Here is a 12,023-nt window from a genome sequence, read left to right as displayed (position 1 = left end):
CCGGCGACCTTCCGATCACAGGCCCATAGTCTCACTCTGCTGAGTCTGCATAAACCGGAGACCTTCCGATCACAGGCCCAGAGGCTCACTCTGCTGAGTCTGGGCATAAACCAGCGACCTTCCGATCACAGGCCCAGAGGCTCATTCTGCTGAGTCTGGGCTTAAACCAGCGACCTTCCGATCACAGGCCCAGAGGCTTACTCTGCTGAGGCTGGGCATAAACCGGCGACCTTCCGATCACAGGCCCAGAGGCTTACTCTGCTGAGGCTGGGCATAAACCTGCGACCTTCCGATCACAGGCCCAGAGGCTCGTTCTGCTGAGTCTGGGCATAAACCGGCGATCTTCTCATCACTGGCCCAGAGGCTCACTCTGCTGAGGCTGGGCATAAACCGGAGACCTTCCAATCACAGGCCCAGAGGCTCACTCTGCTGAGTCTGGGCATAAACCAGCGACCTTCCGATCACAGGCCCAGAGGCTTACTCTGCTGAGGCTGGGCATAAACCGGCGACCTTCCGATCACAGGCCCAGAGGCTTACTCTGCTGAGGCTGGGCATAAACCTGCGACCTTCCGATCACAGGCCCAGAGGTTCGTTCTGCTGAGTCTGGGCATAAACCGGCGATCTTCTCATCACTGGCCCAGAGGCTCACTCTGCTGAGGCTGGGCATAAACCGGCGACTAAGTTTGTTTGCATCAAGAGCTTCACAGCATATCTAAGTACTTGAAGGCAGAGCAGAAGGCTAAACTGCAGTGTGATGCCGTCCCCATTGTATGAATTATATTTATACAATGAGGGTTTGTTTCCTCTCACTGCCCAGTGTCCTGATGAAGAGAGCAGACTCCCTTGAATCCAGCAGTGTGATGCCGTCCCCATTGTATGAATTATATTTATACCATGAGGGTTTGTTTCCTCTCACTGCCCACAGTGTCCTGATGGAGAGAGCAGACTCCCCTGTACCCAGCAGTGTGATGCCGTCCCCATTGTATGAATTATATTTATACCATGAGGGTTTGTTTCCTCTCACTGCCCACAGTGTCCTGATGAAGAGAGCAGACTCCCCTGTACCCAGCAGTGCTTCCCTGAAGAGTGACAGGTCAATGGAAGATCCAATCCACTTCAGAGAGGGATCTTTTCCTACAGATCAAAGGTAAATGTGCATTTAAACAAACACTGTTTATAACACTCAGACTCTCAGTCAAATGGCACAGAGACACATACAATGTATGAGGAAAGAAACTTTATATTGAATGCGTAATATTTTAACTTCGTTAAATCCATTTGGCTTTGAGATTTTAAAGAGATGTTCTGTCTGTATAACTGTCTGTGTTCTACACTGTCTGGCCAAAAAAAGTTGCTATTTGAATTAAAATCAGCAAATATTTAAAAGCCAATGACTGGATCGGTATTATAGCTCAGCAACGTTATGCAGCAATAAAGTGAAGTCAGCTGAGAGCCTGAATCTACTGAACGGGCAGGTTATCACATCAATGGATGTTTTCTTTTTATTTAGTCTGGGGTTAATTAATACATAAGTAATAAGTAAAACCTAATTTAACTTGATGTTTTTTGAGTTAGATCTGCCTACTTTTTGGAAATGAAGTTTAAAATGTTTTAAATAAATTAAGCTAAAGTCTACCTACTTTCACAGAACCACTGTATAGGATTTACTCAGATTAATTAAGGCAGCATTTTTGTACTCACTTTGTTGGTAAATTTATAATTTTCATGAGCCTGATGTTGGTTCCTGTCCAGCTGGGAGTTAAGAGCTTTGCTTAAGGGCCCAAAGACATGTGACTGTTCCGCTGAAGCTGGGCATAAACCGCCGACCTTCTGATCAAATAAATAAATCTGAATTGGACTGAATTAGATTAACTTTTCTGCCTCATTCACAGACACCAAATGGAAGAATGTAGTTCAGATCTACATGACAAATCGGGTTTATCATCCATACTGAAGGTATGTATTTGTTGCTGATATGTTTTTTTAGCTGTTATATGAATTAACTTATATTTTATACAGTTGAATAATAAGAAATTCATCCTGTTAAAGCAAATATATTTAAAACTGTGACGGTGCAAGTAGCAAGAATTAACTGTGACTATTTGTTTTAGTTACTAGAGGAAAAAGCCTTAAAGTTCCTAAAGGATGAGCTGAAGATGATTGTGAGGTACCTAGATCATAATTACCGAGAATGCTCTGAGCGTCAGCTGGAGGAGGACAATGACCTGGACAGTGATGGTCGGATGCAGAAGACCTGTGGCAGAGAGGGAGCTCTGAAGATCACACTGTACATCCTGAGGACCATGGAGCAAAATGATCTCGCTGACATGCTGGAGAAGAGTAAGAGCCTCATAACATTCTGTACATGTACAGCACTGTGCTAAAGTCTTAGGCAGCCAGAGAGAAGGATCTTCATGTTGGTGTGTGAGCCAATCCAAACACTTTACTAAAGTCACCGCAGTATTTGCAGAAATTGTACATCCATGTATTTTTTCACTTGACCACTATCAGAGGTCATGTGGCTAATCAATATCTCATTGGCAGTTTTAGCTGATTTCATTAGTTAATGAAGTGAGCTGGTGGTGAAATGTAAGGATCACATGGACTGGCTGTGGTCCCCTGAGGAGGTTTGGGAGCTGAAGTGATGCTTTAGGTTTTGTTTCCAGAGCAACTTACTTCCCAGATAAATGGCTTTAAACTCGTGGTGTCAATTGATAAAAAAATGGTCCAGTTAGTCACCATAATAAGCTGTGATTAATTGTGATTAATCTCACGTTTATAATGGTGGTCGGCTATATGCTAGTATTTTTTGGGAGACAAATACATGTGTGATCTTGGAACAAAGAAATGCATGACAAACTAGTAAGAGGAATCGCGTATTTTCAATATTAAATCCTGCTTTTGATGATTTATGACTTAGAATTGGAATTCTTGCTTCCAAAAAAATAAAACATGATAAATATACCTCATCACATAATGTTCGCTTTTTCCTGACAGTTTTCACCAAGAGTGAAAAATGTATTTAACCGTGTAAATATACTTTTGACGTAGCTAATTTTAGGTTTATGATGGAATAATATATAGATTTGCCGTAAGACGTCTCCCGCTCTGGGCTGCATTTCCCAAAAGCACAGTTGCTGACTTACATAGTTAGGAAACACGCCCCCTGCTGGCAGACACTCTCACAGCCTCGTAAGCAGAGAGACCCCACACTAAACCACCATACTACCCCTATGATGCGACATAACGTCACACTTCTGGTCCCGATATACCCGCCCCCCCCATGTTAACACTGTAGCACCGGTGGGAGCCTATTAGCATATCCCAGCATGCTCTCCGGTGGGATGGCTTCCGTATAGCGTGAGCCTGTTAGAATATCCCAGCATGCTCTCCGGTGGGATGGCTTCCATATAGCGGGAGCCTATTTGCATATCCCAGCATGCTCGCCAGCCATGTACATAGCCCTGTCGTGTTTGTTATTGTAAATCCTTGTGCTGTTCCCCATTGTCCTGTGTGTCCTTGCCTGTGTCTGTGTGAATCCTGCCTGATCCTCGCGTGTCTTTAGTCATTATATAAATTACCCACAGTTTGTGTGCCTCACTGTCTGGCCTCTGACCTCCCTGTGTTTCCATCTTATGGTTCTCTGGTGCTTGTTGAGTACCTGTGTTAGTCTTTTTAATGACTTAATAACAATTGTTATTAATAGCAATTGTTCTCCCCTTCAAAAGAGCCTGTTCTTCAAAAGAGCTATGCGGTCTGCCGGTTACCACAATACGAGACCTACGGCCCTGGGTCAGCGAACATGATTAATTTGCATTAAGAGCAAAATAAAGCATTATGGTCTCCTGATTAATCAGAAGCATTAACTAGTTAACGTTGACAGCATTACTTTAAACATTTTCTTTGTCTGCCTAAGACTTATGCACAATACTGTACGTGGTGTTGTGGTAAAATTTGTATGGTAAAACTTTACATTTCACATTTGTCACAGTGATATATATGGAGTTGTATATGTAAAAAAGTGTGTTTTTGGAAAATATTCTTCCTCTCATACTGGTCAGGATCACAGTAAGAATTAATGCATTTTCCTCTCATTTCTTTTCAGGACAGCTCATGCCACAATATCTGCACAGAATCAAAAGTAACCTGAAGCAGAAATGTGAGTGTGTATTTGAAGGGAAAGCTAAGGAAGGACAGCCAACACTTCTCAATGAGATTTACACAGAACTCTACATAACTGAAGGTGGGACTGGAGGAGTCAATGATGAACATGAAGTGAGACAGATTGAAACAGCATCCAAGAAAAGGCAAACAGAAGATACTACAGTTAAGTGCAATGATATATTTAAACCCTTATGTGAGACAGCTATCAGAACTGTACTCACTAAAGGGGTGGCAGGTATCGGGAAAACAGTCTCTGTGCAGAAATTTATTCTCGACTGGGCAGAAGGAAAAGCAAACCAGGATGTTCACTTCATATTTGCTCTTCCTTTCCGGGACCTGAATTTGATTAAGGGTGAATACAGTCTGATTGAACTGCTTCACCGCTTTGTCCCAGAACTGAAATCACTTCAATCCACTGACGTGTTTAGGTACAAAGTCTTGTTCATCTTTGATGGTCTGGATGAGTGTCGCCTTTCTCTAGATTTTCAGAACAATGAGAGCTGGTTTGATGAAACAAAGAAAATGTCACTGGATGTGCTGTTGACTAACCTCATTAAGGGGAATCTGCTTCCATCCGCTCTCCTCTGGATAACCTCCCGGCCAGCAGCAGCCAATCAGATACCTCCTGACTTCATCCACCGGCTGACAGAGATACGAGGGTTCAGTGATGCTCAGAAGGAGGAGTATTTCAGGAGGAGATTCAGTGATGAGAGCCTGGCCAGCAGGATTATCACACATGTGAAATCATCAAGGAGCCTCTTTATCATGTGCCACATACCTGTGTTCTGCTGGATTTCAGCCACTGTGCTTAAGAGGCTTTTTAGTGAGACTGACAGGGGAGAAATTCCAAGGACTCTGACTGAAATGTACACACACTTCCTGATCTATCAGGCGAGTTTAAAAAATGACAAGTATATGGAAAACGATGAAACCAAACTTAAGGAAAACAGCAAGAAATTCCTTTTGAAACTTGGTAAACTGGCTTTTGACAACCTTGAGAAAGGCAATCTCATATTTTATGAGGATGATCTGACAGAGAATGGCATTGATGTCACTGAAGCTTCAGTTTACTCTGGAGTGTGCACAGAAGTCTTTAAAGAGGAATATGGGTTGTACCAGGAGAAGGTGTACTGCTTTGTGCATCTGAGCATCCAGGAGTATCTCGCTGCTTTATACGTGTTTCTGTCAAACTCATCAGCTGACCTGCTGGAGACTGCAGTGGATCAGGCATTAGAGAGCAAGAATGGACACTTGGACCTCTACGTCCGCTTCCTACTGGGCCTCTCAACAGACTCCAGTAAGACTCTGTTACAAAGGCTACTGGGACAGAGAGGAACCAGGTCACATACCACTTTAAAAAGATCCATAAAAAGGCTACTGGGACAAACAACAGCCAAATACATCAGGGAGAAAATAAAGGAGAATTTATCTCCAGAAAGGACCATCAACCTGTTCCACTGTCTGGTTGAACTGGGTGACAATTCTCTAGTGAATGATGTAGAAAGGTACCTGAATTCAGGAAGCCTTTCAGCAGAAGACCTCTCACCTGCACAGTACTCAGCTCTGGCCTTTGTGATGCTGATGTCAGATGAGGAGCTGGATGTGTTTGATATGAAGAAATTCATCAGATCAGATGAAGAGCACTGGAGGCTGCTGCCTGTGGTCAAGAACTCCAGGACGGCTCTGTAAGTGACGTGGGGATGGACATCATGTCTGGTCTGGCAGTAATACATGAATATTGTTTGAAATTTCTGATGAATATTATTATTTTGATAATGTTGACTGCAGCTGTTTCTATAGCAGTAGCTAATCTGGACCACAGACTTTACAATGACTGAAGGTAGTGATGCAGTAACAAACAAAAAAGTGAGGTTTCCGTTCCCATCCAGTCTGCCTTCTGATCACAGGCACAGCATCCTAACCTGCTATAGAAGCAGTGAGGGCTCTTTACCCACAGGGTGTATAAGTGGTATGTGAGTATTATTGTCAGCAGGTGTGTTCATGTGATGGAGCCCAGAGCTGGGAGCTTCTGTATGACTGCTGTCTCTGGCTGCTCACTGGCGGCCTCTGCTGGCCACAGCTGCGCCTGGCAGAGAAGAGAATATAACAGAATATCGTTATTGTCACAGTACATGTACAAAGAAACTCTGTGTGTTTTCTCAACAATAACAACACCTCCAGTCGGGCTGTTATATATTAACATTGTTTAAAGTATGTAATGAAAACATAACATTGATTTCCCCATTGTATTAATAACAAGGCCGGGTATGTTTTTTCCATGACTATGTGGAAGCCAGTTTTTATATTGATTAAAGTTAGTGACGTACTAACAAAGTGACAGGTTTTCTATGATCATCCTTTGTGTGACAAACAACCAAGACCCAGACTTTTCAGTTCTGGAAACTGGAGAAAGTATTTCTGTAAATACTGGGGGTCTGTGACTCTGCGGTTTGTACTCTGTGCCCATGAGCGGAAGGCTGCTGGTTCAGATCTCCTGGCTTGCAGAGTGATGTCATCGTTGGGCCCTTGAGCAACAGTTTGGAAAACACTATAGAATTTTAACCTATGATAGTTACCCACTGTTAATGATCATACAAGTACAAAAAATGGCCAAAAATACACAGTAAACAACAGCTTTATGGAAATACTTATACAGATATTAAAGAGTCTCAGGGTAACTGGCCCTTAAAGGAACTGAACCCGACACCCTAGATGGTCGGCTGCAGTGCTGATCACTGAGTCACAGCGCTGCTCAGAGCTTTATGGAAATACTTATGCAGATATTAATGGTTCTCAGGGTAACTGTCCCTTTAAGGAACTGAACCTGACACCCTAGATGGTCGGCTATAGTGCTGATCACTGAGCCACAGCGCTGCTCAGAGCTTTACGGAAATACTTATGCAGATATTAAAGAGTCTCTGGGTACAGAACACTATTGGGAATATGGTCTGTATGACTTATGAAAATGTATAGTTTGAATAAAACTATAGGCTTTTAACCCATGATAGACTTACCCACTGTCAATGATTATATGACAGCAAAAAATGGCCAAAATACGCAGTAAATTTACAGGAGATCCTGTGTTGTGCCAACAGCTACTCATCTGAGTAAATTGATCCAGTTCCTGAATATTCTGCACACAACACATTTCAGGATATTTGTGCTTTGAAATGAAAATGTTCACTGTATTCATCATGAGAGGGAACATGATGACCATCAAAGGATTGGCCAGCATTAAAAATGTACCATGTTTAATCATTTTTCTAACTGTAGTGATTTAAAGTACTGCCTTGCTATGTCTCCAATTCTCTTTGAACTGTAGTCTGTCCCGCTTATTATGTTGAAATAAGTCTGGATATTTTGTACCACTATGATCACTGATGTGTAGGATATATACCGGTCTGTGTGTATAATAACAGGGCTCCATTTGCAGGCTGAACAGCTGTAATCTCACTGAGAAATGCTGTGAGGTGCTGGCTTCAGCTCTCAGATCAAACTCCTCACCCCTGAAAGAGCTGGACCTGAGTGACAATGACCTGCAGGATTCAGGAGTGAAGTTGCTCTCTGCTGGACTGGGGGATTCAAACTGTAAACTGGAGATACTGGGGTCAGTATTGCTGGGTATTCCACACTGTAAACTGGGGGTACCATGGTTAGTCATATTTGTCAGGTCAAATAGTAAACTGGTCTTTCACAATGACACTGCAACTGGCACACAGGTTAAACCACAGGCCACTGGTATTTGACAGTAAAACTGAGATAGTATTACACACTGTAAATGGGAGATTCTGAGGTCAGTATTACTCAGTATTCAATACTGTAAACTGCAATTAGTGAAATATTTATTAAACCAGATATATTTGCTTAGAAGTAGTACTTTTAATTGTGAGATGATATTATTTATTGGGGTGTTTTTGTCTGTCTCTCTGCAGGCTGTCAGGCTGTAGAGTCACAGAAGAAGGCTGTTCTTCCCTGGCTTCAGCTCTGAGGTCAAACCCCTCGCACCTGAGAGAGCTGGATCTGAGCTACAATCACCCAGGAGACTCAGGAGTGAAGCTGCTCTCTGCTGGACTGGGGGATTCACACTGTAAACTAGAGATACTGAGGTTAGTATTACTGGGTATTCTACACTGTAAACTGTAATTCTTGAAGTAGCCACATTGGAAATATGAAATTAGTCACATTTAAGTTAGTGATGTAGTTTCCATCACCATCCTTTGTGTGACGGACAGCCAAGAGCCAGAATTTCACAGAATGTTCGGACTCTATGTCCCTGGGTAGAAGGTCACTGGTTCAGATCTCCTGGCCGGCAGAGTGATGTCATCGCTGGGTCCTTGAGCAAATGCTTTAATGCCAATAACTGCAGGGGCGCTGGATGCTGGCTGACCCTGTGCTGTGACCCCAAACTTCCTCTCACCTGTGTGTTTCTGTCTGTCTCATGGAGCAGAATGGGAGGTGAAAAGACAATTTCCCCATGGGGATGAACGAAGTATCACTGTTCATAAATATTTCTTTTAAATGAATGTTCCTTTGAAAAGCATATCTGAAAGGATTGGTAGTCCTGCAATCAGGGTTTGGTGATTTCATAAGTTCCCAGGAAGAGAAATAGAAAATTATGATTTCACTCACAGGATCAGGAATTCAGGTGTCATTTAAAAAGCATAAACTTCTCTGGACATCATTCAAATCCCACATAAACACACACACACACACACACACACACACATATATATCCCAGGAATGAACCAAACCTGACACCCTAGTTGGTCCACTGTAGTGCTGATCACTGAGCCACAGCGCTGATCATAGCTTTATGGAAATACTTATGCAGATATTAAAGAGTCTCTTGGTAACTGGCCCTTTAAGGAACTGAACCTGACACCCTAGATGGTCGGCTGTAGTGCTGATCACTGAGCCATAGCACTGCTCCGAGCTTTATGGAAATACTTATGCAGATATTAAAGAGTCTCAGGGTAACTGGCCATTTAAGGAACTAAACCCGACACCCTAGATGGTCGGCTGTAGTGCTGATCACTGAGTCACAGCGCTGCTCTGAGCTTTGTGGAAATACTTATGCAGATATTAAAGAGTTTCAGGGTACAGATCATTATTGGGAATATTGTCTGTATGACTTATGAAAATGTATAGTTTGAATAAAACTATAGGCTTTTAACCCATGATAGACTTACCCACTGTCAATGATTATATGACAGCAAAAAATGGCCAAAATACACAGTAAATTTACAGGAGATCCTGTGTTGTTCTAACAGTTGCTCATCTGAGTAGATTGATCCAGTTCCCGAATATTCTGCACACAAAACATTTCAGGATATTTGTGCTTTGAAATGAAAATACTCACTGTATTCATCATGACAGGCAACATGATGTCCATCAGAGGATTGGCCAGCATTAAAAATGTATCATGTTTAATTTTTCAAACTGTATTGATTTAAGGTACTGCCTTGCTATGTCTCCAATTCTCTTTAAACTGTAGTCTGTCCCTCTTATTATGCTGAAATAAGTCAGGATATTTTGTACCACTATGATCACTGATGTGTAGGATATATAACGGTCTGTGTGTATAATAGCATGGCTCCTTTTGCAGGCTGAACAGCTGTAATCTCACAAAGAAATGCTGTGAGGTGCTGGCTTCAGCTCTCAGATCAAACTCCTCACCCCTGAGAGAGCTGGACCTGAGTGACAATGACCTGCAGGATTCAGGAGTGAAGCTGCTCTCTGCTGGACTGGGGGATTCACACTGTAAACTGGGGATACTGAGGTGAGTATTACTGGGTATTCCACACTGTAAACTGGGGTTACCATGGTTAGTCATTTTTGTCAGGTCAAATAGTAAACTGGTCTTTCACAATGACACTGCAACTGGCACACAGGTTAAACCTCAGGCCACTGGTATTTGACAGTACAACTGAGATAGTATTCCACACTGTAAATGGGAGATTCTGATGTCAGTATTACTCAGTATTCAATACTGTAAACTGCAATTAGTGAAATATTTATTAAACCAGATATATTTGCTTAAAAGTAGTACTTTTAAAGGTGAGATGGTATTATTTATTGTGGAGTTTTTGTCTGTCTCTCTGCAGGCTGTCAGGCTGTAGAGTCACAGAAGAAGGCTGTTCTTCCCTGGCTTCCGCTCTGAAGTCAAACCCCTCGCACCTGAGAGAGCTGGACCTGAGCTACAATCACACTGGAGACTCAGGAGTGAAGCTGCTCTCTGCTGGACAGGGGGATTCACACTGTAAACTGGAGATACTGAGGTTAGTATTACTGAGTATTCTACACTGTAAACTGTAATTCTTGAAGTAGCCACATGGGAAATATGAAATTAGTCATATTTAAGTTAGTGATGTAGTTTACGTCACCATCCTTTGTGTGACGCACAGCCAAGAGCCAGAATTTCACAGAATGTTCGGACTCTATGTCCCTGAGTAGAAGGTCACTGGTTCAGATCTCCTGGCCGGCAGAGTGATGTCATTGCTGGGTCCTTGAGCAAATGCCTTAAGGCCAATAACTGCAGGGGCGCTGGATGCTGGCTGACCCTGTGCTGTGACCCCAAACTTCCTCTAACCTGTGTGTGTCTGTGTGTCTCATGGAGCAGAATGGGAGGTAAAAAGACAATTTTCCCATGGGGGTGAATGAAGTATCACTGTTCATAAATATTTCTTTTAAATGAATGTTCCTTTTAAAAGCATATCTGAAAGGATTGGTAGTCCTGCAATTAGGGTTTGGTTATTTCATAAGTTCCCAGGTAGAGAAATACAGTAAATAATGATTTCACTCACAGGATCAGGAATTCAGGTGTCATTTAAAAAACCTAAACTTCTCTGGACATCATTCAAAATCCAGATAAACACACACGCACACACACACACACATCCCAAGCAGGAACCAAACCTGACACCCTAGATGGTCGGCTGTAGTGCTGATCACTGAGTCACAGCACTGCTCAGAGCTTTACGGAAATACTTATGCAGGTATTAAAGAGTCTCTGGGTACAGAACATTATTGGGAATATGGTCTGTATGACTTATGAAAATGTATAGTTTGAATAAAACTATAGGCTTTTAACCCATGATAGACTTACCCACTGTCAATGATTATATGACAGCAAAAAATGGCCAAAATACACAGTAAATTTACAGGAGATCCTGTGTTGTTCCAACAGTTACTCATTTGAGTAGATTGATCCAGTTCCCGAATATTCTGCACACAAAACCTTTCAGGATATTTGTGCTTTTAAATGAAAATACTCACTGTATTCATCATGACAGGCAACATGATGTCCATCAGAGGATTGGCCAGCATTAAAAATGTATCATGTTTAATTTTTCTAACTGTAGTGATTTAAGGTACTGCCTTGCTATGTCTCCAGTTCTCTTTGAACTGTAGTCTGTCCCTCTTATTATGCTGAAATAAGTCAGGATATTTTGTACCACTATGATCACTGATGTGTAGGATACATACCGGTCTGTGTGTATAATAACAGGGCTCCTTTTGCAGGCTGAACCGCTGTAATCTCACAGAGAAATGCTGTGAGGTGCTGGCTTCAGCTCTCAGATCAAACTCCTCACCCCTGAGAGAGCTGGACCTGAGTGACAATGACCTGCAGGATTCAGGAGTGAAGCTGCTCTCTGCTGGACTGGGGGATTCACACTGTAAACTGGGGATACTGAGGTGAGTATTACTGGGTATTCCACACTGTAAACTGGGGGTACTGTGGTCAGTATTACTGGGTATTCTATACTGAAAAGTGTAATTCTTGAAGTAGCCACATTGGAAATATGAAATTGGTCATATTTAAGTTAGTGATGTAGTTTCCGTCACCATCCTTTGTGTGA

At 42.4% G+C, this 12,023-nt stretch overlaps 1 protein-coding gene across 1 annotated transcript in view; it reads left to right on the top strand.

Annotated features, from left to right (window-relative positions):
• The window catches only part of LOC125727368 (protein NLRC5-like), a 479,373-nt gene that overhangs the window by 54,271 nt on the left and 413,079 nt on the right, over nucleotides 1-12,023 (top strand). Inside the window, exon 3 of the mRNA XM_049004038.1 lies at nucleotides 926-1,147. Within this exon, the coding sequence (XP_048859995.1) occupies nucleotides 926-1,147 (222 nt within the window). The remainder of the gene's footprint in view (nucleotides 1-925; nucleotides 1,148-12,023) is intronic.

The sequence above is a fragment of the Brienomyrus brachyistius genome, unplaced genomic scaffold (genome assembly GCF_023856365.1).
Source record: "Brienomyrus brachyistius isolate T26 unplaced genomic scaffold, BBRACH_0.4 scaffold95, whole genome shotgun sequence".
Lineage (NCBI taxonomy): Eukaryota > Metazoa > Chordata > Actinopteri > Osteoglossiformes > Mormyridae > Brienomyrus > Brienomyrus brachyistius.
This window is presented reverse-complemented; position numbering and strand designations above follow the sequence as displayed.